The 27,626-nt window shown below is 37.1% G+C and overlaps 1 protein-coding gene across 1 annotated transcript in view; it reads left to right on the top strand.

The window, feature by feature from the left end:
* Positions 1 to 683: 683 nt before the first annotated feature.
* Positions 684 to 27,626, top strand: part of WWOX (WW domain containing oxidoreductase) — a gene marked incomplete at its 3' end in the record, with an annotated part of 253,755 nt that continues 226,812 nt past the window's right edge. Inside the window, exons 1-4 of the mRNA XM_082489623.1 lie at positions 684 to 821; positions 3,419 to 3,483; positions 4,748 to 4,805; positions 5,997 to 6,175. Of these exons, the coding sequence (XP_082345749.1) occupies positions 715 to 821; positions 3,419 to 3,483; positions 4,748 to 4,805; positions 5,997 to 6,175 (409 nt within the window). The 5' untranslated portion in view covers positions 684 to 714. The remainder of the gene's footprint in view (positions 822 to 3,418; positions 3,484 to 4,747; positions 4,806 to 5,996; positions 6,176 to 27,626) is intronic.

Below are 27,626 nucleotides of genomic sequence, written 5' to 3' on the forward strand. Positions count from 1 at the left end.
TAATGGTAACAGCCAAGGTACTTCATCAGCCGCAGCTGCAAAGCGGGCTCCAGCTGCCAGGACAGGAGTTCCTATCGGTTACTGACAATGCACTGACCTGTAGTACTTCGGTCGTTGCAGCTGACTCTGTTTACGCCGCCAGGTGACACAGGCTTGGCCCAGGGCCCGCGCAGCCGCGGCCTCCTCTCTGGCCAGGCCCTCCTCACTGAGCGAAGCCACACCGAGGAGCTCTGACTAACGCGGTCCACGACGCCGAATCTCGCCCCAGAGAGAGAGGAGGTGACAACTCGTGGCAAAGAGCTGAAAGAACAGTTCATTTTTCAACCCTTTCCAGGGCCCCGTTGTATTCGCACCTGTCTCTGAGAACAGACGGCTGGAAACACTTAACACCTCCAAAATCTGAGATACTTGTGCCATCCATGAGGATTCCAGCTCAGTCCGGGCCCTCTTTGGGGTTAAAAACTTGGTGACAGAGGTAAAACTCCGCAAACTGAGGGCGCTGCCGCCGTTCGCCCACGGCCCGGCGGGCTGAGGAGAGCGCCACGCGCCTCACTCCCCTCAGGGTCCCCACCGCCTCCCGGAGCCGGACTACACTTCCCATGGTGCCCCGGGTCGCCCCGCCGCGCCATTGGCTGGGCCGGCCGGAAGGGGCGGTGCGGCGCGCGTCCGCTGGCTGGCGGCGGCGGCGCGGGGTTGCGCCGAGCGCCCGTCCCAATGGCGGCGCTGAAGTACGCGGGGCTGGAGGACACGGACAGCGAGGAGGAGCTGCCGCCCGGTTGGGAGGAGCGCACCACCAAGGACGGCTGGGTTTACTACGCGAAGTAAGGGAAGGGGGGGCGAGCTCGCCTGGAGCCCTCTGACCACCCGCCGCTTCGCCCTGGGGCAGCGTCGATGGGGCCGCCGCTGCTGCCCCCTCAGCGCGGGGCGGGGACAAGACCCGCCATTTCCCGCCCTTTACCTCAGGGGCGAGCTGCCTCCGTCGAGCCGGGGTCGGTGGCGGGACGGGTCTGCCTGTGCCGCGGTTTCCGCGTGCGGTGCCCTCCAGACTGCGGGGAGCGTGGGCCGGGCCCGGGGGGCCGCGGGCAGGCGGGCCGGTGCGGGTAGGACCAGCGGCGGGCAGCGGCACGGCCTCCCGCGGGAGCGGTGCTGGAGCGGCTCTGGGCGCTCCGGGGTGCGGGAGAGAGCTGTCACACAGCTGTTGCGGTACGCTTCATGGTGCTGTGGGTCATCTCGTACCTATGGGCAGTTGAGCTTTACACAATGTTGCCGTTCTCTTAGTTTTCTGAGTTTTCTCCCTCGTAGGAATAGAGAAGGAAACAGATACTGTGGAAATTGAAAGCTGTAAATGCTGTCCCTCAGCTCTTCAGTGTACCACAGCTTTGACAAGAGATGAAAATTTGCATTTGGCACCGCCTGCTTGTGCCGCTCTGAAAATGATTGCATCCTTGCTGGTTACAAAAGGGGATGTGCTATAGGACTGACTAACTTAGTGGAAAATATATATTTTTCTTCTCTCTTGTGGTTTCTGAAGCCGTGCTGATCTTTGAATCTGGTTCAGTCTGTTTAAAGCTGCGAGATTTATTCTCTCCCACAAAAACGGGGAAAAGTATAGTGTGGTCTCACCTGTGGCGAGTTGGTATCTTCCTCCCAAGTTCTGCTTTACAAACACTGGACAGAATGCTTGGGTTTATCCGCACTTGGTTTGTAAACACTGCAGGTTCTCTCTAGACATTTGTTTTTCTTGGGTCAAGCTTTGGTATATTTCCTTTGACTTCAAAAGCTCTTTCAGAAAGAAATCACTTGGTGAAAGTAGCAAACCTACAGGATAATAAAATGTTACTGAGAGTAATTTTTACACTAACAATTAATTCAAAAGGTCTGGTTTTTTAGCTGTTGTGAATCTTAACTGATTTAATGACATAACTTTAATATATCTTTATTGGCTCAAAGTTTTGCTCAGTGTGTCTAAAAAATATTTTACATGAAGAGGTGTTACATTGCTGCTACCTGTAATATAAGGTCTATATCTGTGATACCTCTACATATTCTGGAAATTTGTTTTTAAACTTCATCAAGAGTACGAACTTTAAACGTAGCAGGAATCAAGTTACTTTGGTTTAAGACTTTTAAAGGTCTTTGTGAGGAGTTAGATATGCACACAGTCAGTTATCGAAGCTCAGTGGGCATGCATTTGTTTGTCAAGCTGTGGTAATTTAGATGCTTCTCTCACATCAGACAGGAGTAACTCAGGATCTTGTGTCTTTAGCGTATGAGTGTCTTGAAGTTCAAGTGCTACTTGTAGCTCACACAGACGTACTTATTTAGTCTCAGATCACCAGCTGTGGTTCCTGTAGTGCAGTATGCTGTCACTATGGGCTAACTGCGTGATTATTATAAGAAGGAAAAGTTGTTATGTTGTGTGTAAATTGCTGTTGGTATTAGATCTGTAGCTTAGTGATTGTTTGTGTATGTTATTCAATAATGCTGTCAGTCTTTATTTCATACTTGGGCAGCTATGAATTTGGACACTCTTTCAAGTAATCCCTGCCTGACTCTTAATATTAAAACTTAGTTATTATTTTAAAATATTTAACGAGAGATAAGATTTTAATATCCAACCTGATTTCAGCACTTCGGGTATCTTCAGACCTTGTTTATGTGCAAGTCACTTTGCTTATTAGTCTGTAGTGCAGAAGAAAATCTTATGATAGAGTATATTCATTCTCTTATAGTAGTTGAATTGAATAAAATCTCTGAATTAGAAGAAAAGCAATACCATTATCACCCATATTAAATAAACATTCTGCTAGTTAAGGCCTTTGGATAAACTTATCTGTCCAAAGCATGTAGAAATCCAGACTTATTTACCTTACAGCTTGCAAATCAATATTATTAGACAAGACCTGTAGAAAGGTGTTTCTGTAAATTGAAAATTTTCTAATATTATTTCTAGCAGTTTCTGATAAATTCTTTTCTTGCTTCTTTCTTCCCTTTTCCTGCCAAGGATCACCATCTTTTTGAGACATTTTCTGAGTCTGTTAATGTTATTCTTTAATGACTTTTGGGATTTCTTTCATGTTGTTGTAAGTAACAAAACTTAGACTGGAAGCCAAACATTTATTTGAATTTTTATAGACTCCTGTGGTCTCTGTTTAGTTACTTTTCCTTCAGAACTGTGGCAATATGGAAGCCTGATAACTTCTAAGAACAGTTTTGACCTTTCTTAAACAAGGGATTGACGCGTTTCTCTCTCTTTCTTTTTTTTTTTTTTTGTGGAAGACAAGCCATTTTCTGAACTGTATTTAAAAAAAAAAAATCAAACTGCATTTACTCCGTTAAAAAAAAAAAAAAAATTCGATTATATCAGAAGAAATATTAGGCAATTTTTAAAAAAACTTAAACTTTTGTTTTCCTACAGCCACCTGGAAGAAAAAACACAGTGGGAACATCCTAAGTCTGGGAAGAGGAAACGTGTTGCAGGAGGTTTGTGTTAAGCTTTTGTAATGAACCAAATTTACGTTAGAAACATTGGTTGGAGTTTGTGTAGGAACTAGATCTCATTTTGATCTTCTTGTTAACGCTAATCACCTGGGCAAACTGAGCTTACAAAATGCAGCTGATTTCAGTGGGGTTTTACCTATGTGATTGTCTCTGTGTGGAGTTATCGTTTTGCAGTTTTATGGCTTTCTTGTATTGCTCCATAAAGCCAAAGTTCTAGTTGCAGGATAAAGGGATTATTTTACTGTGGCTTGTAAAGCATATAGTCAAAGGCTGGAATTCTCTGATTGGGTTCTGATATTCTGGTGTCCATCAGATAATATTGACAGTTGGATTATATTCTTCAAAGAATATCCCTGGCACAGAAGGAAGTCCCATTAATTTTCATTTTACTTGTTTTCCCTAACCCAATTGAATGTTGGTGCCAGAACAGAAGACACTTCCAAGGTATATGACTTCTTAAGGACCTTGGATCGGTGCCTTAAATTAGATCTTGCCAGAAGCTCAGAAGCTTCTATATGGTGTACCTAGGGGTACTATACTGTTGGCAAGCCATATTTCTTTTGGCATTAGTAATGTGACTATAACTGGAATGTTTTCAGTAGGTTTTGAGCTGATTGAATTGTAATGGAATACTTTTCAGCCAGGATTAGAAACACTGGGATGCTATCTGATAAGTACTTCTGTACATAAGAACGTATTTTGTAAAGATTTGTCATTTTTGTTCTTTTATGTCCTTCCAACTTCATATAATCATAGAGTCATTTAGGTTTGATTTAACCTATCCAATACCCACTTGAGGGTTCTGATCTTCCAACTTTTGGTATGTGTTACATACATGTAACACATAACTTTTCTTCAATGTTTTTGCTATTTATCAGGGATAGGTACTAAACTGTGTGCAGTATAGATATGTGTATGTACTAAGAAGCATGGTTGCATTTGGCTGGTTAGTGCTGTAACATGAAATAATCTTTATAAAGAATTTTTAGATTATCTTTATACTTACTATGCTAGTCACTACAGCTGTACCAGATCTCCTGTATATTGTACTTTTGTTAGAGACCAATTGTGTGTGATTAGGGAAGCAATCCTTCTTTCAAGTTCCAGTATTCAAGTGTAGCAGGTAGCTGCATTACCGAAAGAAATAATGCCTATTTTTGCCACATCTGCCTGAGAAATCATTTAAACTTCAAATCTGAGTGTACTCTAATGCATGAAAAAATGTAACATTTTATGTGTTTCCTAGGTCTGCCATATGGATGGGAGCAGGAGACTGATGAAAATGGACAAGTTTATTTTGTAGAGTAAGTGTGTCAAAATGTAGAATATGGACAAGTGGGACAACTGTGTTTCATGTTGGGTAGCCTTTTTGAGTTATGATACTGTGACAATATCAGCTGGAAAGACAAAGAAATGAATAAGTACTATTTTGGAATCCATATGCAGATATTACAATTATCACTGCATGTAGATATCCATTTGTGGTTTTCTGAGTTCTTCCATGTGCACAGGAATAGTAGCTTGGGTGGAAGATTGAAGGCATTTGCATATCCACATCTCAGAATGAGAGCTGATCCTCAGGCAATGTTTATGTAGGCTCATTTTGTTTGTATACCTTTATAGATAAACTCTGTACATAGAACTTTAAAAACATATCCAGAACTTCATGGCTGATTGTTGACATTGCAGTAGTATTTTAAATGTACCAGATGAAAACAAAATTGGTGCAGCTCTGACTCACTAGCAGTGTAAAGCAGAAAGGAAAGAGGACAGGGATTGAGCTAGCAAAGATTTTTAGAAAGGTAAGGGAGGAGGAAGTTCACAGAAGCAGAAAGAGATTTCTGGGAACATTTTGTTTTGTATATTTTCAAGGACAGGGTCAAAATGGGGTAGCTATCTTAAACTGAATTGGCAGAATGAAGAATATTCACAGGCCAAAATAGTAAGCGTAGCTTCTCTGCCCTATAATTGAGGGCTGAAGACTGAAAGTTGTTGTTTAGTGTCTGAAGAAAACTAAAGCTCGGTTTTAGAAAAGTGAGCCTGACCCAAATCGTGCCATTTGCTTAGCTGATGTGAAGCTATTTGTTTTCATTTTTTAAGAAAAAAGTACCAAGCTACATTTCTCATTGGTATACTTTTTCAAGGGAGTAGTGTAGGCCCCTTTTGTAGATCTCCTAAGAGAACATGATCTTCCCTAATATAATGAGATTTTTCCCTTGACAAAGTTCTGCTTTCTGTATCAGGGTTCACATGAAGTTCAGAATGGGGTTGTAAAATATGTGAACACAGTTATTAATGGACGCTGTCACAAGTGTAAAAAGGTTTGATAAAAAAAGTAATTTGGGTTACTTTAACAAAACTGGAAAAAATAATTTGATTTTTGGGAATGTAAGTAATCTACTAGAAATGTACACAACAGTGGTTGAAATACATTTAAAATCTCAATGTAGAATACAGAAGGGTCCAAGCAGTTGAATTTTTGTGTTCTTTTGCAGCCATATAAACAAAAGAACTACCTACCTTGACCCAAGACTGGCCTTTACTGTTGAAGATAATCCAGTAAAACCTACTACTAGACAAAAATATGATGGAAACAGTACTGCAATGGAAATACTCCAGGGTCGTGACTTGAGTGGGAAGGTGGTTATAATCACTGGAGCAAATTCAGGAATAGGTACGTTAACATTATACATAAGGTACAATATGGCAATCTTTATCTTATGGGCTACTTTGTTGTTTAAATGTCTGTGTAATTTTGGTATTCAAACTTGGTTTGCATTATTTATATATAAAATCTCTATTTAGAAAACTAAGTTCAAGCTTGTGTACTGCTTTTTAAAAAAGTGTGGAGAATTTGGAACTTACAGGAGAGCTACAGGAAAGACATCAAGTTCTGAAACAATTGATTTTTGTCTAGAAAAATATTGATGGAGGCATTTACATTATGTAAATATATAAAGAATGGCTGTAAAAGGGAAGGGAAGTTTATTTTTATGGTCTTGGTGGCTAGGACAAGGAGTAAGGTTTGTATGACTGCAGGGGAGTTCAGATAAAGTATCAGAAAAACTTTCTAATGGCAGCAAGCAAACCCAGGTAAAGATTTTGCTAGGAGATTGTGGAATCTTTATCTCTGAAGGTATTTTGAAGTCAACTTGATGATGAATTTGTGTCAGAATGTCATATTCGATGCTCCTTTAGGGCAAAAAAAATATGTTTATGACCTTTCCAAATCCCTGTTAGCTGTATTTTCTAGCAGGTTTATAAATCCTTTTAGACACTCGGCTTGTCTAGGTATCTGTTACATAGTATTACTTCTATAGAGGGTGAGTATTTGGGAGGTTTTAATTAGCTGGTTTTGTTTCATTTTATAATGAAGCTTTGGTGCTTAGAGGTTTTGCCTTTCTTCTCAGAAGGCAGTATTTCTTCTCCAGCTTAATTTGCTAGGTTGTTGGAAGTTTTACTCAGCACCCTGCACAGGATATGTCTTTCTGTGGCTTAAATTTGTGGAGGAGCCACAAATATTAAAACACTGATGTAGTTTATTGTTAGATTTGAACTTTTTTGGTAAATGAGGGGACCTACCTAAATCCTAGATAACTGTTAATCTTTTGTACCCTTTTGTGGTTTGCATTTTTCATTACGGTAGGATTACATCAATATTGGAAAAATCCTTATGCAAATTTGGTGTCTCTTTTAGTGCAGGATCTTGACTTAAATGCATTTATGAAGACATTGGAAAACATCAGAGACGTTCTGGAAAATGGGTTAATAGCAGGACTTATCATTCTGAATTTTCTTGGTCTTTACGTCTTAATTATTTAAGGGAGTGTAATCCCACAGGAGTCAGATGGAGAATTTCAAGCTTTATTGTGGCTTGCAATTTAGGCATTAACAGCACATGTCCTGCTGTCATTGCATGATATGCTACTACAGATTGGTATTGCAGTTAGGGTAGCAAGTGTTGTACTTACCTTTCCCGAAGAGGAATTCATGTTTTCTAGTAAGGTTTTCATTCCAGATTCTTGGTACAGCATGATTTTACATTGCATCCAGCAGCAGAATTTGCTTTGTATGCAACTGTGCAGTCTCAGAACATTTAGGAATTACCTGGGCTCAAATGATTTGCCTTCAGCAGGAGAAGATCTACCATGCAGACGTGGTGAATGAGCTGAAAGTGTTTCATGTATGGCAAAAGATCAATCCAAGACGTATGATGCTTTTGTCAAAATTTCCCCCCTGCTGTTTCTCCCTTAGTTTATAATCTGGATGGATCACAAATAAGTGAGCATATCCTTACACCAGCTCTTCTTTGCTTGTGACATATATGCACAGATATATATATATACATGTATATACTTTCTTGATTTCTATTAGTAAGTGAGGGCAGGATTTCACCCCTGGTCAGAAGCATGCCAAGTAGAATGGGAGCATTAGAGAAATAGGCCTTGGGCTTGTGCTGTTCTATGGGGTTAGAACATAAGGAGTCCAAAACTATGGAGATGAGGTAGCAAATACGTGATTAAGGTGGTGTTATGGCCTATATAACTCAAAACTCTTGTTTACCATGTGCATTATATATTGCTATAGTCCTAGGCTTTGTGTCTGATACTACTTACCAATTGCCATGGAGTGTTTATTACTGAGAAAGCAGTTCTAGGGTTTATGTTTCTTGTGTAATCTATGTTCCTTTTTGTAAAGGCTTCTGAGAGAGGATGCAATCTGAGCTGGGTTTGTGCTTGTTGTGACTTCTCATTGACCTGTTTGATGGAGAAAAACAAGCTTCAACCTCCTTGGTGTTGTGTGAAGGGAACACTCCTCCTTTGGAGTTGGCTAATAGTGTTCTTGTCCAATTAACTTCAAATTCTGCCAATTATGTCCAAATTTTCTTGAAACTCTGTTGTCCAAATCTTTAAAACGTATCAGTCTTACCTTAACTCTTCACTGTACTTTGTAACTCTTGGCAAATTGCTTTGAACGTGTCTGTCATATAGTGTATTGCAACTTAGAGATCCCTATGAGCTTTAGGATGTCTACACAATTCCTTGGGACTCTATGTAGAAATACTAATTAGGTAGCTCAAGTGGAGTCTTACTGGTTTTGGAGATTATTCCCCAGTTATATTAGGATTTCAGTGCTGTGCTCCACTTTGTGTTGTAGATACTCCTTTTAAACTATGTATTTTGGAGCTATTATTTCCCTCCCTGAGTATTTTGAAGAGTAAACAATTACTGTGTTTTCATAAAACTAACATGCTTTCTTTAAGAGATAAGCATAAATATTTCCAAGGAAATGCATTACTTGTTGACCATTTGTACTTAATAGCGTAAGGAAAAAAAAAAATCACTCAGTCCTTTCATTGTTGTCAAAATTAGTTTCAATGGTATGTTTGAAACTAACTTGGTAGTACCTTTATGTTTGTTGAGAAATTTTTCATTTCAAGATGGGTAGAACAAAGGTCAAAGTGTAAGTTGGTAGATTGCAGTCTATCAAAATGCAGAAAAATGCATTTTCAATTACTGCATTGCTGGATGCTCAAGATAAAGTTTGGAAAATGCTGAGAATCCCTTGAAAGATGGATGAACATAAGGTTGTTGGTTTTTTGTTTTTTTGTTTTTTTTTTTTATTCATCCACGTACACTGCTTCAAGATAGCAAAGTTAAAAATAAATCAACAAAGATAGAATGATATGTTGATTGACTTTGTGACTAATACAGGGGAATCCAACGTAGCTTGGCAGGAACATTTTTGTTTGGGTTTTTTTTTCCCCCCTCATAATTGAAGAATGTCCTCATCTTCTGGAAAATGGAGGTGCATACTGAAGTACTGAGGCAGTACTCTGGGTGATTTTAGCAGTGGTAGTTTTAGTGGTATCACGCATACTGGCTTCTCAAATGTTACTTCATTGCATTTGCCTTCTCTTAACGTGTCTCCTCTGTGGTTCTTCTTTTCATTACTGATTAGGAATATGGACTGTAATAAATTTCCTAGGTTACGTACCCATTTCCTTAACTTGTTACTTAAAATTGCCACAAAAATTGTCTGGGGAAAAAGGTACTAAAAAATATTTATAAACGCTTCATTAGTTTTCATTAGCAACTTGGAAAAGGTTAATGAATTGTTCTGTTTTTACCATATAAAAAGATCACAGCAGATCAAGAGTTATTAGGAAAATGTATTTTTTTTTTTGTTTAATTTTGGAAGCTTTTTCTTCTGACAGTGCAGTTCAAGTATTCTTTGGAGTTTATCCTTATCTATTTTTTTAAGCTCAATCAAAATTTTAGTCTGAGTATTACATTAGAAGTCGAGGTAACTTTTGGTCATGGTAAAGCTGGTGTAGCAAAAAGAACTAAGGCTGACTTACTGAACAGTTTAGTCTTGTGTCATTCCTTCTGGTTTTAAAAGCTTACTGTTCTATGTACATTTAAACATGAGTAGTGTGCATTATTGGTTTGTTTTCTTAAGGTCAATAAGACTTATTCCACTGTGAGGAGTTAAAGATGGTGTGCAGTTTTGCATGCGTTGTTTTTTATGTTTTAAAGGTCTCAACATCAGTTAGGTTACAGAGAAAATACTTCCCTAGCATGCTACTTTTTAATTTTTCCACTAGAGGGCTGTGTTGCTCTTTGAAAATACTAAACAATAGAGACCTGGTGTGTTTTTTCCTGGTTTTGGAAAATGCTTCTGTAATTTTGTTGTTTGTGTTCTTAATTATTAGGGCTAGAATCTGAATTTTTAAAAAGCGTGTCAGCTGTTCTTCTAGGTTTAATTTTATAAAAAGATGTGATATTTTCGACTGCGTCTGTAAGCAATCTCCTCAAATAAAACAATTTGAAAAAGAATATTACTTGGTTTTAGTATCAGTGAGACACTGGTGTAGCTAATGTGATTTTTTTTTTCTATGACTTGTATAAATATTGCTATCTATTTTTAAGATTCATATAGCTATATGACCTTGAAACTACATGTTCTGTTTTCTGTATCGGGTGCAGTTGCACCTAACCTATTGTGACTGCTAGAGTATGCACAAGTAGCGAAACGTAAGTAGTATTGCAGTATGTTATCGAAGGGCAAACTGTACTTTCTGTGCAGTAGGGCAGATTCCAGTACATAGGGTTTTTCTTAATGCTTTTCCAAGATTTTATCACAAAACTGTACTGATAATCACAATCAAACCATTGCTCAAACTGCAGTTCTAAATTTTCTGCTATATGAAGGTCAACAGAAATCTGTTAATTGCTTTTGTCAGGGATGCCCAGAAGAAGCACAAATTACCTCAAAAAAATGAAAACTACTTTTGTCTTTGAGCAGCTTAATTTTTTTCAAATACTGAAGAAAATCCAGAAGCCTCAGTCATAATGTAGCTTCCTATATTGCTTTTCTTATTATATTTTACCAGACTGAAGCATGTAATTTTATAATTGTGGAAATGTTTAGATAACTTTAGATAACTTCTTCAAAATAATTGTCAGTTAATGTTTGGTGGAGTTCTTTTTTTCTAGTACTTTTATTGCTATGCAATGAAGAGCCCTTAGCGAGGAGAAGAGTTCTGTATTAGGTACTATTAATCGGTACTTAAAAGACGAATCACTGCTCCGGTGAGCTTTCAGTCTGCACGTACTTTTGCTGTAAGAAGTTATCAAAATGTTGTTTTTTTTTTCCTGTACAGAACTCCAGTATTAGCAACTTTTGTCATACTGATGCAAAAGGTTGGGAAATGTGCTAATAATTTATTACAGTTAAACATCTCATTTATGATTTAAAAAGTTGTTTTGAATAACTTGCCCTTTCATTTATATGTGATAATCTGGAGGTTTTCTGTTTCATTCCTTTCTATTATAGCTTTTTTTCTCCTGATGGCTCTATTGGTGTATTATGTTCAAGTGTGGAAACCTAGCTTGACATGGTAATAAAGAAAGGTTATTGCAAAAGTTTTGCAAGGCAGATTGTAGCATATTGCTTAGGTTTTTAAACTCTTAAGAGTCTGATTAAGTTACAACTAAAAATGAAAAGTAAATTATAGCAGAAGATGACATGTTTTATTAAAATGTGTTTTTACAAACCAAGGAAATGCAAAGCAACCTACTTTTTTTTTTTTTTTTAACTCTTAACTACTATAATAGAGTTAAGGGCTATATTCTTTCATTTGTTCTTTTAAAATTGATTTATGCTACACCTGTGGCTGATTTGCATCCCCTTAAACACATGTAGCCAATACTTGAGGATCAGGTATACAAAATCAGGGGAAGAGACTTAGCTAAAACTCTGTTTTGAGCTCAACTATCAGAATGAATTTCAAAAGCTGCACAGGCTCTATTGTATATTTAATGAGCTGTATTCCCAATATCAAATGTCATAGTTAATTGCAGTGAGTGTTTGTGTGTATATATATATACAAACATAACTGAGCATTGTGAAACTGTAGAAGGTAACATTTTGACAATGGGTAGCTTAATAATTTACTTAGTATTAATCATCATGGTAACATGTAGATGATTAGATTTTGTTCACATATGGTGGTGCTTTTGTGATAAATACAAATTGTGTAGCTCTGCAATTTATCATATGCCTTTCACTCGATCACCTGCACCTAATTCAGAAATCTCTTTCATATGGGACATTATTTGAACTCTTTACATCTGTAAGCAGTGTAGAATGGCTACTTCTCTTAAATCATTCAGTTCCCAAAATACTCGAAATGTTTCTGTCTCCTTTACTGGAAAAAAACAGTAAAGTTTTAGTGGTCTGAGGTGTGGGTTTCACTGTTAATTTTGGGACCAACAGCATCCATGATCTGATACTGTCAGGGTGGAAGTAGGACTTTAAACTACTAGAAAGCTAGGAATCTCTCTTTTCAGTAAGCATACAGTGCTTATATTAATTCAGAAAGATCCCAAGATATTTGTTTTTCTGTCACCATTTTACTGTATTAAAAAAAAAGTTATTTTTGGAAGCTTTTTACTTTTTCTGTTTATCAAAGGAGTATAAAAAGTAAGTAAACCTGTACATAAATGATACAGTACACATGGCCAGACTGCTGTGCTTTGACTGTGTGCTTTTGTACTCCGTACTGGCAGAAGCTAATGAAAGTTTGTGGTGTTGAGGGAGTGACATATTGCATAGCTTCAGAATCTCTGAATTCCCGATTTCTGAGCTATTGTTTCTGTATGTTGTGTAGTACTGTTTGAGCATTTCCTATATTAGTATTGTTCTGTATGTTTATTGTAGTTAAAAAGCAGAATCTACCTTCAGAGCCTCGATAGAGGCAGGTGTAGGTTTGCTGCATTTCTTATGCCAATTGAGTAACAGCTAATCGACTAATGTCTATTTAAGCTACTACCTTAAGAAGAGCAAAATTAAACTTTTAAAATGTCTCTAACTTTCTCGTGAAGATCATTTAAGGTTTCTAATAGATGCTGGCTAGCTTTCACCAGTATGCCCTACATCTATTGGCAATGGAGAGATAGGAAAAGTATGTTGAAAAAGAATACCTTTACTTCTTGAGATATCAAAAATTGACTGCTCTGTATCTGCAGAGAAGAGAATTTTGTGAATATTGTGAACTATTGTAGTTGCAGAAGTTGCTGCGATTATTTGTGGGTGACATAGCATTTTTACTGAGGCTGGCTTTGTCAGCCTTCACAAAGAAGGTAACGTTTGCTGAATCCTAATTAGACCAGTGAATGGTCTCATTTAAGTCAAACTCAGATCATATGGGAGGAATAAAACAGACCCTTACAAATACCATTGCGGACTCTCGTTTTAGTAGTATTAGTCTGACTGTCTTAAATATGTTCATTGTCTTCCACTGTATTGTGTGGAGTTTGGTAGTCTAAGCCTACAGATGTTTGTCTGAATCTGTCAGTAAGGAGCTGTTCAGCTCTATTTTTGAGGTAGATTGCAAATTTTCCTTGAAAAATGTGCACATTTTTCTTTGAAAGCACAAAATTTCTTTTCTAGTTTTTCTCTTCTGTTTCCAGATGAAATAATATTTAAAGGTTATACAACTGGCAGGACTTCTACAAAGGAATTGCTCAAGATAGCCTTCTGTTTCAGGTTCACTTCATGATTTCTTGTCTGGTTTTGGAATCTTTCTTGTGCTGTAACACCTGAATTTTGTCAGCCTTGAAAAAATAAGCCTGTTTTTGTTGGATAGTTTGTATTGGAAAAAATAATCTTTAAGAGAAAATACATCTGTGTTGTTCTGGTTCTATTCACATTAACTTTTCTGAAAGATCTCTAAGAGTAAACTTTGTTTTTTGTACGTTTTATTACGATGAATATACAACAAAGTGTTTGCTTGCCAGTAACTGCCTATTGCTTGTGTCCTTATTTCTTACGAGAGCAGATAAAAGGGATGTGACATGGGGAAGCAAGCTTATAACAGTGCTTTTTGAATGGTCTTTCTGTACGATTTAGATCTTTCCCCAATTTAGTGAGAAGAGTTTGTTTTCTGAATCAAAATTGGTTCTCATAAAGGCATGAAATCCTGTGGATTGATAAGTTGAAATTTCTGACTATTTTTATTAAGAAGAATTTCTGTACGTAGTTCTGTTGTAGCTCAATGGTGCAGAGAGAAGGGAAAAACAGGAGTTTTGCTAAGGAGATGCATTTTATGTTCTCGCTAAACCAGCATAACTTGTGGTGAACGAACCATTACACCCTTTGCATGGTTGTGTGTTTTCATCCTCGAAGTGTTTCACATGTGGAGAACTGAAGTGGATATTATTTATGGAGGTTTGGGTTCAAAGCTTATTGTGAGGCAGACAGAAAGGTCAGCAATATATAACTTTGGATTATTTTTCTTGGCCAAGTCCTAGCTGTCCCCGAGATTATTTTCATGGGATACTTTTGTATTTACTGGGCTCTTAAAAGCATGATAGTGTTGTTCCTTGATGTATATTTTAATATTTTTTTGTGAATTCTAGGCTCCATGTATCACGTTTCACTATTATAAGCAGCACAGCATATTAACAGAAAAGCACGGCTGGCCTGGGTGCAGCCGGCGTGTGCGTATGGTTCCTCCTGGTAGAATAAAATAAGCTCTCATGCAAAAAATAAGTTACCCAATAAAAACAACATCATTTTGCAGATGTAACTTTTACAGCAGGGTCTTCTGCCAGCACAGTTGTGTTGTTTGGGGACTGTTTTCTTGCCATCTTTTGCCAGCGAAACAGTGGCAATGAGGGTTTGGTTTTAAGCCCTTCTAAAATGTGGTTGGGTGGGGAGAGCAGGGGGAAAAAATAATCATCCTTCAACCTAATACAGTTTGTTATTGTATATGCAGCCATGTTTTTTAGTTTCATATTGTTACTCTGGCTTCAACAGACTTATTAATTCTCTTGGAGAAAAGCTGCTTGCTTAATGAAGAATTAATGGGAGAAGTAATGCCAAAAAATTAAAGGCTGAATTTTTTTAAATCCTATGATCCACAGGCTGTGGACCAAACTTGTCATCTGGGTAATTGGTGTAGAAAAGCACAGTTTATGGAGGGAAACGTGCCTGTGGGTGGAACTTTTAACTCATTCTCTTGTGGGATGTTAGTTGCTGTTGGTCAGGGATCACTACTGATGTATTTTGAACAATTAAAAAAATTACTAAAAGCTATTATTTTAAAACTTTTAAAAATTATTAAAAAATTATTATTTAAAAATTTTAGTAGAAGATAGTAGTCTTTAATGTACAGTCCTGTATTCCGGAGTTTATGGTAGGTCATAGTGATCAAGTTTTCCATGAGGGCTATCACTCTGTTTTAAGCCTGGCTTAATATTGTGAAATACTAATATCACTTTGCTTTACGTAAGGCTCCAACTGCCTACTTGTTACATATTGTAAATATTAAAAGGTCCTCTTGGACTTCTGTAATTTATTTTTCTTATTAAGTAAGCTGAAAATGGTGTCAGATGTTCATACTGCTTTTTCATGTCCATTTTGATGAATCTATTTATTACTTCTGTAATGAGTAGTACACATGGTTGGTTAGCCAAGTTATTGAACTTCATCAACCTTGGCTGAAATTCACAATGCACGTGAAACTTGTTGTAACATGTAAGAAATTACATCTGGGCTAAAAGGTTCAATAATGATTACTGCTTGTAATAGAATCTTTTCACAAAGGATGGGATTGAGCTATATGCCTATGTTGTGCTTTCTGGTACACCTTTTACAGGGGAATAATATATTTGTAGAATAGGAGCCTTCATATGTGGTACTTGTCTGTTGCCTAAGAGTTAAAAAGACTTTTCAGTGGGCTGCAGCAAACTCGATTGCTTTTCTTTTTTTAAATATTTAATTTCATAAAGGTTTTCTTATTATCGTGTGCATATTTCATAGTCCAGAGATGAAAAGACCTTTTGCACAATTCAGTCTATCTTACTGCAACACAACTTACTTTCTGCATCATCTTGTGTCTCTGTATTTGCAAGACTTGTTTGAATAGTTTCAGCTGTACATTTGTATTTTTTTTGAATGCTTGTTAGATGGTGTGGACAGAAGAGGTTGATAAATATATACTGTTTGCTAATGACAGTCTCTTCTGAGACATCTATCTAGTGACTTAGCTAGGTACTGTCAACTCTACTTAGAGCCTAAAAATGTACATTAAGGGACATGATGGTTTTTTGCTTACCAGCAGAAAGTTTCGTAGTGACTATGCCTATGCTAAGCAGTAGGGTCACAAGAAGAAATGATTAGAGTATCTTGTGTCCTGTTCAAGCTCATCATGTTTGATTGCGTTGAGGATTTTTAAGTGTTTGAAACTCAAGTCTGAAACAGTAAATCCCTACCAAGAAGGAGTTGAGAGGAGGCAGGTAAGAACTTGGGAAGATAAAGATCGAAATCCTGACCTGATTAACAGGAGTCGTGCTACTGACTTCAGAATTAGTGGGGCCAGAATTTTACCTGAATTATAGAATAGGAATAGTACCGTGAGAAAGAAATTGATCTTGTGTTCATCCTAAAGTCTACAATATGGAAACCTTTCTAAAAGACAGTGTGTGACTTAGGAAAAGAAATACATCAAACTACATAAATCTTTTAGTAATTCTTAAAGGAAGACCATCAAAAACAAAGGCAGTTTTGTCTTCCATGATGTTTTTTTTTAAATTAATGATATTTGCAGTTCTTAGTTCTGTCACCGATCACACACGTAAGTCTTATGCCTGCCTTTTGGTTTTATTTTTCTTCTGTGAGTGAAAGGCTTTGTTTTTTTGTTCCTTCTCCTTTTTCCAGTTCTTCTGTAGGCTTTTTTTTTTTTTTTAATATGTGATATCTTTGTAGCTTTCTGTTCAGTTATATAATCTCAGTTTTTCTGTTCATGTAACATCTAGCTGGTTTTAATTTCTTGCTGTACTCCTACCTAGTGGGCTTTATTACTTTATCTGTTGCTTTGGAATGCTTGGAAAGCTCCCTACAAATTAGCTGTCTTGAAATCTGAATAGTTTTGTAGTAATATGCTTTACATTTCCTCTCCTCTTCATTTAAGTATAATTAACTTGGTCAGTGTTTCTAAGTTCCTGCTCTTAGTTAGGCTGTCCTTTATACTAAAAAACAAGTGAAATTAGGTTTTCCAGTTGTTGCCATACTTTCTTGATAGTAAATATGTCTGTGTGAACAAGGAACTCTCACAGTTCAGTTTTGGATATATTTATTTAAATCTTTCATGTGCACTGTGACTTGAGGTTCAGAAAAATGAGCATTGCTTAAAAATTTTTCATTTTTTTTCCAGGTTATGTTGTCTTTGTAGAAGGTACATTTATTTCTCCTTGTTATTTATGCTTTATCCAAGCAACTTTATCAGCATATTCTATAACTGTTTCCTTTATTTTTGATTCCTAAACTCAAGTTTATAAAACTTGTGGGGCATTTTCCTCTTGTGGTGATTAGTCAAAAAGCTGCCTTTGTGCAAAAATTCGCTGTTTGTTTAAAGGTTTGTGAGGAGGTTCTCTAATTCTCCTCTAACACAGCCAAACTGAAGAAGAAAATACTACATTGTGTATTCAGAGATCCGGGAACTGCGAGAGTTTCTGGTTATGCATTTTTTTCTGCCATTGGCAAGCATGAGCAGCGCTTCTCACTTCTATTCATTTGTATGTTACATACATTAACTATGCTACTTAAGATTTTGAGAAACACTTGATTCGCCTTGTTTTATGTATGGAGAAATGTGTAGCTGCATGAACTGACCTAAGTTTACAGATTATGTCCATATTTGAATTTACAGTGGGAGCTGGATTTTTCTGTCACAGGGTAAAATAGTATACTCCTGAAAGCTATTCTGATTCTTTAGCAGAAGGAGTAATTAAGATGTATTAAGAGTAGAAAATATGGCAACTAGAAATGAGTAAAGAAAACTTTTCCCAAAAGTGCTTTATTTGTTTGGGTCAGTATCCCGCTGGGAGCAGTTGCTGGGGGGTATAAACCTTACTGTTGTTGAAGGATTTTTAACTCTGAAGGTAAATTTGGACTATTTTGTGCCTTACTTAGATACGCCATGAAGAGTACATAAAAAAGTGCCTGACCTACTTGGCAGCACCCTTTTGTCATCCTGAGTAAATGAAGAATGTGATCTGTGGGAAGGTCTCTTACTCTATCTGTTTCTGAATCTAATCTGTGGTTAAAGGAATAGAGACCTATGCTTCCTGATTCTGTTCTCTGTATCTGGTACTTTAAACAGTTCTCTCTTGCAAAACAAAAAGTTACTTATCTAGAATGTACGGCAGAGATATGCTTCATAATGGTATATGATGTCGTTTGGTGAAGAAATATCACTTACTAGACTTTTTACACACAAACTAAGGTTTGGTCATTTAACTGGGGAACTTGTCATGGCAAGGCAGACTGAATACAAGATCAGGAATTGTACAGCCTGATTTCTGTGTGACCCTGAGTGAACTATTCAACTCTAGATTCTGGCTATCAGAAGTAATGCTTTTTACCTGATCCACAGTAATGTTGGAAATTGTGACTCAGAATTTTAGAGTACAATATTGTCACAGAAACAGTGGGTTCTAGAAAATGTTTAATATGCTTGTTCACCTGGCACTTTTTCCTATTTTGCAGGTGTTAACTTTTGTAGGCGTATGTATCTTTGGATTTAGCATCCCCTTCCCCAAACTGGCAGGGTCTAACTTCTTGGAAGATGAAACAAATTGGTATCGAATGTGCAGCTGTAATGGGTCATTTGCTTCAGAAGGTTGTTGTCATTGAGCTCTTGGGTGGTTTCCTGGTATTCCAGCTGTTGGCGGGTAGACCTTAAACATCATCTAAACAGATATACGTTAGCTGTGGTATGAGAAGATGTATGATAATGTTTTTGTGCCCTTCTTGAAAGTGTGGCAAAGAGGTCTTTGATTTTATTTATTTATTTATTTTGCTCATGGCCTTACGCTATAATTTAATGACTTCTAATTCTTACTTATTTTCCATTCTCTTTGCCCTTGTGTATAGACGCTTTTTGTTAATACTCTTCTTATTCTTCATCTTTTGTTTCAGAACTCCATCTCCTGCCTTACTTTGTATGTTGGAACCACATGATGGATCATTTGAGTTACATAACAGCTTCCCATCTCCCTCTTTCCTTCGTAGTTTAAAGCACGCCCAAAAGGTTTGCCAGTTTTGAACCTTGGGAGGTTGGTACCCATCCTGAATACCATCTAATCCAGAGAAACTAGAATTTAAGGAGATAACCCAGGACTGTATGAATTCCCAAACCTCCATGTCTTGTTATCTTGCCCGTTGCTAGCTGTCTCTTATCTGCTGTTTTTATTTGCCTGCTCTAGAAAGAACAATGAACTGTATCTTCCCCATATTCAGTTCTTTTCACAGGATCCTGAAATGACTCTTGTATTACATTCTTCCGCTACTGCTTAACTAAACAAATTGTCTTATCTCTTGTTGCCAAAGACAGAGGTGGGTAGTGACTGCCAGAAATCAAGTAGTGTTGTTTTAATTTTCGGTCTGCTCCTCTGTTTCTTTCCCCTGTGGCACAAACTGTGAGCTCTTTAGAACAGGACCTAGCTGTGTGTGGTTGATTCTCTAAGACATCTTTTTTTTGTAATCTAAATTGTGAGCTGTTTAGGACAGAACTTTATTATTTATCTGTAAAATGTCTAGTGTACATTTTAAAATCTTTCATTATTTGTGTAACTGATATAAATAAATATCAAGTTTGTTTCATGAAAAAATCTGGTCTAATTTATGTTATAGTACTTTCTTGGTATCTTTACATAACACTGAGTATTTCTCATGAAATAACTTACAGATTAAAGCTTGGAGGATCTAGCACTTTAGCTGACAGCACAGTATGCCTTTTAATTATTCTGCCTTGGATGAAGTATTCCTCTTTATTAAATTTACTTTTATTAACATTGCACTGTTGTACTTGCCAAAAGGAGATTCAAAACATGCAACTAATTTTTTTGTTATGTTTAATTAGGGCTCAGCAGTACAGAAACCTATGATACTGTTGGCTTACAGAAGAACAGAAGTGTACTTGAAACGAAGCTAGACAACTTCTGGCTTTTTTCTCCATTTTTTGCTTTGGTGGGAAAAGCTGTTATGTTGCCTAAAGCTACTGCAGCTTTAGAGAAGGAGAGTTTGCCAACCCCATTTCTCTGAACTTGGAACTTTTTTAATAGCTGATTTAAAAAAAAAAAAATAAAAAATGCCTGAGAGAGACAGTTAATTTAAATTTTATCTTTATCTGGGCTTTTTTCCAGTCACCCGAGTAAGCTTGTCTAAGAAGGTGTTTTAAAAATAGCAACAGTGAGCAGGGGAAAAGCCCCAAAGTTCTGGGGATGAGTTCTAAAAAACATGCCCCTCAAAACAGCTTTCAAAACCTAGTTGATACTGTTGTGGATGCCCCATCCCTGGAGGTGTTCAAGGCCAGGGTGGATGGAGCCTTGAGCAACCTGGTCTGGTGGGAGGTGTCCCTGCCCATGGCAGGGGGTTTGGAACTAGATGATCTTTAAGGTCCCTTCCAACCCAAACCATTCTATGATTCTATGAATACCTGATCAGATTTTTTTTATAAACTCAGTTATGAATGCACTTGCACTGGCACTTTTCCAGAACACAAAACCTTCAAGGGTGTGTGTATTAGCTAGAAACCAGAGTCTCTTTATCATTGGCCTTTGATATTTGCTACTGATGTTAGGTAAATCCTTAATGATTTTTTTTTGTGTGTGTGTTAATGTTGTGAGCTCTGTTGCCACCGCTTCTCTTTAGCTTGCCTCAGCTTTGCTATAAAACAGTGGTGAAGCATGCACAAAAATTTTGTTATTTATTTCCTTAATAATGCATTCAAGTAATGGTACTTATAAATAGACTGACTTTATTTAAACAGACAAACAAAATGGTCGCTTATCCCATAGTGACTAAACATTCAGGAATGATAACTTAGTGGGAAATAGTGTGCCCTAAATGTCATGTCAGATTTGGTGACTCATACGTGATCTAGATTTCATTGAGATGCTGGTTTGATGTTGACTTACATTGTGGGGAGATTTATAATTTTCTGCTACTCTAGATTTCAGTTAAATGTTTATTTTGGAAGTGTTTATTTTGCAATAAAAATAAAAGTAGTGTATTAACATAACTAGTCTAACAAAATATTTTTTATCCCTTATGAATATAAAGATATGTAATTCTGAATAGAGTAATTTAGGGTTTTTACTAAAATTAGTAATATGAGTCACACTAAAATGAGTTCAGCTCATTTTGAGACAAAGTTGCTAGCTCAGGTTTCTTTTTGTTTGACTTGCTAATAACACATGTAGATGCACTTTTAGGTGGAAAGGTTATTTTTGTCTAGATAATGTGCCAAGTTGCTGTGTGTTCAGATGCCTATCTCCCCCATGTGATATGTTATCTGTTCTGAAGGAAAAAATTCTATGCAAACAGAAAAATAAACTCTAATAAATTCTCCTTTAACACTAAAATATAAAGCCAAATGCTAAATTCTGATATATATATATTTAAATACAGTAATTGGTTTGTGTTAGGAAAGCTGGCTGACTTTCTTGCAAGAAGCCACAATGAAAAGAAAACATAGATTTATTCTATGCTTGAAGAAACACTGAGAATAAAAAGCTCAGAGTAATCTTCAATTGCAGATGCAATGTGAAGACATGACTAGTTGTGTTAATTTCTGCAAATTATTTTAGTATTGGTTAAATGCATAGCAACTGAAAAAAAATAATCTTGATTGGGATGACCTGTGCAGTTTAGTATTAAATTTCAGTTTTGATTCTGTCTCCCCCTATGTTTTAATTTAGCTGTTTTAAGAATATCTGATTTACCTCAAAACCACAGTTTTTCAGGGTGGGCATGTCCATGTACTTCAGGGGCAGACATTCAATGGTTGGTGGGAATTGTCTTTACACAACTAAAACAAGGTCTTATCATGGGAAACGTCGAGTGGCTTGGCTCTGTATTTCATACGCTGCGTCTCACAATAGGGTTCATTCCAGACTGGAACCCTTGGCTGTTATTGCAATATTTATATTGGATAGTAGCACCTCTACAGCATAAAGGATAAGAAATGTGGGTTTGAATCTGCTGCTAGACTCTGCCTTTGGATAGCTGAGGTAATTGTCAGTGTTAGATTTGAACAGAGCTGTAAGGATTGAAGTCGAAGCTTTGTTCATGTCTTGCGTAATTGCATTTTAAAGTGAGTTGGTAGGGGTCTTTGGACAGTACAACTAGAGTAGATACCAGATCTGACTGCAACTTTGTGGCTTTTAGTTGCAGCATATTTGTAATGTATGTGCCTGACATAGTCACTGTTCTGTATTTTTGTTTGCTTGCAGTATCTTCAGTTATGGATTTAGCTTTCTTTGCCTCAAATGGTGCATTTTTAATTTTTTTACAGCACCAATGCGTCTTTATAATCTTTACAGTATCAGATCAGATAACAGATCTTTATAATCCCATCAATTTAAGGATGTTTTTTCATATTTATTTAGTGTTGTGATCCCTTCAGATGAAACAAAATATTTTCAGTTTTGTCGGTGATGATGGCAATGCACTTAATAATAACTTTGCCTTGTCCAGGACAGTACATCGCAAAGAAGCGTAATGTGTAATGAGTGCATATTTTTGAGTTGGTTAGATGGAAAACAGAACCAATGCATTATTCATCCTATTTCATTTTGGTTGGCTTTTTCTGTGGTTCATGGCTCCAAGAAAAACACGTTTGTCCAATTTACACACAAAGGGAGAGGCAGGCTGTATCTTTCATATAACATCAAACTTTTCAGTGAAAAATAGTATATGTCGTTACCATGTGTCTGCAAACACACAGAAACAAAGGGTGCATTAGTATTTCATGTGAATTGCTAATTTTAAATTTAGTCTCTTAAAATATCCTGGTTCTTTATTTGCTTGAAAACTTGCATTTGGAGCAATTTGAATAATGAGCCTCAGATTTTATCCTAAATATCCACATAGGGAGAGTGGTAGTGGCCAAGCAATCCTGATAGGGAATGCATGGTGCTTTTGGGGCTCTGAAAAGTACAAGTTTGTCAACAATGTGATGTTTCACATATGACTGCCATCACTCCACGTGAAAGATCTGCTGGATGCTGTACCCTTAAACCACCAGCACAGGCAGTGACATCTGAGTTGCAGGAGATTCTTCCCTAAATAACACATCACTGTTGCAGTACTTCAACCTGAAAAGAAACTTAAATAACTCCTAATTCTTCATTGCTTATCTTTAGCACGTTCGAATCTGCTTTGCTCCTTTTCTGGGAAAGTATTGAATAAGATCTGCTTGACTGTCACTGGTGTTAAGGTTTTCCGAGTTGAAATAAATCTAGTGACATCTAGGAGAGAAGTCTCTTTTCCATTTATATGTAGTTGTCTTGGATCCCAAAAATAAAAAACAAAACAAAACAAAACACCTAGTCTGTTTGAGTTGCAGCAGTTGGGATGAGAGTCTATTTTGGATTATAAAGGTGATTTGTTGTAAGTTCTTGAGTGCTTAATCTTTTCACAGCTCTCCTCTGTAATAAAACTGGATTTAAATTGCATTTCATGTAGATTACATGTTGTATTTTTATTAAAAAAAAGTATTAGTATTGTATATTATGTCAGGGTTCTGCCCTTAAGGTTTCTCTCATTTCCTTCCTTTTTAGCTAAAACTCAAGTTTATTCTTGATTGAGGAGAAATGTAAAGTTTTGTTTTCAAAGCAGAGAGCGTTTGAAGGGGGTAACATCTTCTACCTGGAAAAATGTTAGTGATACTTTTATTACTTCTGCATTAAAAAAAAAATAAAATCAAGTATGATTTGGATGATGACCGAATGTTGCAGATGAACATTCTGAGGGTTGAGCAAAACATTCCTATCAGAATGTGAAGGGTTTAAAAAGATGCATACGTACTGACCTTTGTTTAAGGGCTCAAACTCTGCTGGGTCTGTGCATGCAATAGGCTTTCTAGGTAAGGTGTTGGATTTCTATTGTGGAAACACACTGGCCAAACAGTGATAATACATTTTCTTCTCCCAGAGATCTTAAACCAAAGTAAAATTGAGGTGCTAAATACTGGCCTAAGCTTAGTTCAAGAGGAAGTGTCTGAGTAGTTGTTTATTTTTTGGGGGGGGAAGAACTCAGAGCAAGGAGACCAAAAACCCCAAGAAAATAGCACCCTTCTTTCTGTATTGCTTCTGCCTGGAGGAAGGAGTTCTCTTAACTAGTATGTTTTGTACACTATCAGACTTCAAATGCAAACTCCTGAACTACCGACTGTACTGCCCATGAGTGAAACAGGTCAGAAAGTAACTTTTCATTTGTGTTTAGTGCCAAGATTGTTTTAATTAAGGCTTCATATTTTCTGGATTGCAGAATTAATTTAATAAGCTGTTGCTTTTACTTTATGAAGGTTATATAAAACTATTGATCTTTCCCGAGAACCACCAAATTGTACAAATAAAAGGCTTCCTATTAATTGGAAGTTGGATTTTTACTTGCAATATCATACTACCATTATGGAAAAGAAATTGCTCTTCCGGCTACTAGTTTATCAAAGAATGATTTTATACAAGTCTCTTACCCATTTTATATTAAAAGAAAATATAAATATTTCTAAAGAACTCCAGCTCTATTCTGAAAATTAACTCACTTCACTCTGCAAATGGGGCATCTGTCTGTTTGTGAGAACCCAATAGATGTTTGCTGTGACTCAGAAAGCAACATGAAAGTTTGAAAACTGTGTAGTGGGGGGAAAAAGAAAAACCTGAATGCAGCTGTGAAAGTAATACACACTGTTAGTGATGTAATACATTCGTGCTTACAAATCTGAGTTGGTTTCTGCTGTTCTACAGTCCATAAGTAATCCATCAGTGCGTGAAAGGCCAGAAATCTGTAACACAAACAGGCTAATGCTTTTCACTTCCAATTCCACAGAACACTTCTGTTCGCTTACTTGATCTTGCTGTTTACTGTAGTGGAAGCGAAGGTGGTTTATCTTCTGGACTCACTTTTAGTTCATGTTCAAACTGCCTGTGACAAGGCTCAAGGAAGGCTGGACTCATGGCAGCTTTAAATCATTACTCAACACAGGTGAAGATGTTTTAGAATCTCGGGGCCTCCGGTGCTCCTCTATCAGTGGAGAGAAAGGAAGAAATTATTTTGCAGAAGCTAAACATGAACAAACCCCGTAGGCTTTTACATTGAGGACTAAGCTGTTGCAAAGAAAGATAGCATCACTGCGTTTCAAAGGTGGTGTAAATGACAGATCCAACCAAGGTATCCTGGAGTGTTTGGGAAAATGAAGAGAAGCTGTGGACAACTTGTTATTGTCTGAAATGTTTTTTGAATTTCTTCCCGTGTATTCAAACTTCCTTATATTTGGAATAAAGGAATGTTTTAAAACATGTAAATGCCTGTTGCAGTTTCTTTACAAAATGTCCCCAAATGGTAAATGGACTGTATGCTGTCTACTTTATTTAAACATGAGATCACGGAATTACTTTTCCACTCAGTGAATCCCTTCCTCTGTTTTATAGAGGAGGTTGCACCATTTGACAGAGCATATATATACTCATCTCGTGTATGTTGACACAGTGTAGTTGGCATTAATTGAGCGATGTTAACTGCTCATTAATTGAGACTGTTAGCTGAAAATCTGTCCCAAAATTCACTGATAGTAGTCGACTGCAGAGAGACAAGAATGTGATTATCTAATTGAACAATCGTTATAGAAGAAAAAGAATGAAATTGAGTGCTGATTTCTGAGTCCTTATGAAAAGCATGCTGCAAGCGAAGGGCTGAAGGGTTTTAAATATCTGTAGCAAATCCCATGCGCTTGTAGGTCTCTTGTTAGTTCTGCTACCCGTCCTTTAGGCTAGTTCCTGCTGTAGAGAGCTGTGCCATAATGTTTATCTTCATGTATGTTGTCATCTTCAACAGGATTTTCACTTTTGAGTGTCAGATTAGAGCTCATTCAGCTCAAGCAACAGCAGCAAGAGTAGTCAATCTCAGGACAGTCTTATCTATTGAGATTTTCAGGGCAATCACTTGAAATTTATTTTAGTTTTGTAAAAACATTTGCTCAACATTGTATTATATAGGGTATTTAAATATGCTACAATTGCTTTTCCAAAGTGTACTTTATGTAAGAATGTTGTTTTTCTGTCGCATTTGGGGGAAGTATCTTACTCTTTGTAATTGGCTGTCTCTGATGCTCAAGTATATTACCCTATGCTGGTTTTCTAATGTGGTTGTTCCTACTTTAAAAAAAAAAAAAAAACAAAAAACAAAACCAAAAAAATAACAAACAGAACTAGTATATAACATGATTTTTCTGTAACAAGATATTTAAGTTTTGCAGCTTTTTTTAACTTCCTACTTTGAAATCTGAAAACTGATGCACAGACCCATGACGCATAGCGGCTGGGCGCAGTTTCCTTCAGCCACGTACGGCCTTTGCCAGCCCTTCCGGCTGGGCGGAATGGAACTGGCAGGAGCTGGTCGGCAGTAGGCTGCGCTGTTTTACCCAGGTTAAATTGCTCAGCAGCTGCAGTACCTTGGCACTGTGGTGCAGGGAAGATGCACCACAGAAGGATATGATTTGTTTCCTGGAAAAGAAACTAGTATCCTTGCTGATAACGTTCCTTCATGGTGAAAGGGCTGTGTCGCTGTGTGAGAGCGCGCTGGTAGCTGCGGTCTTAGATTAAGTGACGTTTTAAAGAAATCTTTGGTTCTTTTGAAGTCTACAGAGTTGCTCTTGTGGGTAGAATTAAGGTTGTTCTGGTTCCTTAATTACGCGCATCCTTAACATAGTTATTCAGATTTCTCATTCTAATTAACCTTACTGGATTTTGTTTTGGCTTGGTTGGGTTTTTTTGGTTGGTTTTTTTTTTTTTTTTGAGGTTTTACTGTTGTTTGGGCATTTATGATGATTGTGGTTTGACTTTGGTGTATGAAACCATATTCAATGTGGATTTTAATTCAATGTAGTTTTTATAGATAGGCAATGCTTTTCTTTACAGAGTTTAAATATCCTGTGCTTTAAATACTCAATCCCTGTGTTAGGCTGAGGTTTTGAAATTTACCATATATTGAAACTGTGGCTACATTTTGCTGAAAGACAAATGTTGTTGGCAAACTTAGTTTAACACAATAAGTCTGTTAAAATAATTAAAGTTTTCCATTATGCCAGAGGGTTTTCCCCACTTATTTAAGCTATGTGACATTGAGGGAGGAAAGAAGCCTTAAATTTTGCAGGAGAAACAAAAAGCTGAAGCCATAAAAGAACTTGAAGCAGGAGTTTGGAAGCACCCCAGTATTCAAGCGTTTCAGTTTGAAGTTTCATTCTTTTAAGCTCCTACATAGTTGTTTCTTTAACTCTAAATGAGGATTTTCAGGTCTATGAAAATTTATTTTAAGGACATAAAACCAAAGACTAAAAACGCTGCAGTCTTGAGAGTGAGCAAGTTGGTAGGTAGTTCATACTTAAACCCCAGTGAGCTCTATGAAGGAGACCTCTTCTTGATATATTTCATATGATAGATGGTCTGAAGAGATGCCTTATGAGTTACGCTCCACAGGAAAGCGATGAAAGACCAAGCAGGAATAGTTATATATGATCCCTACCTATAGCCAGTAATTCAGTAGTTGAACTG

This window comes from Vanellus vanellus, assembly GCF_965231255.1.
Source record: "Vanellus vanellus genome assembly, chromosome: 12".
NCBI lineage: Eukaryota > Metazoa > Chordata > Aves > Charadriiformes > Charadriidae > Vanellus > Vanellus vanellus.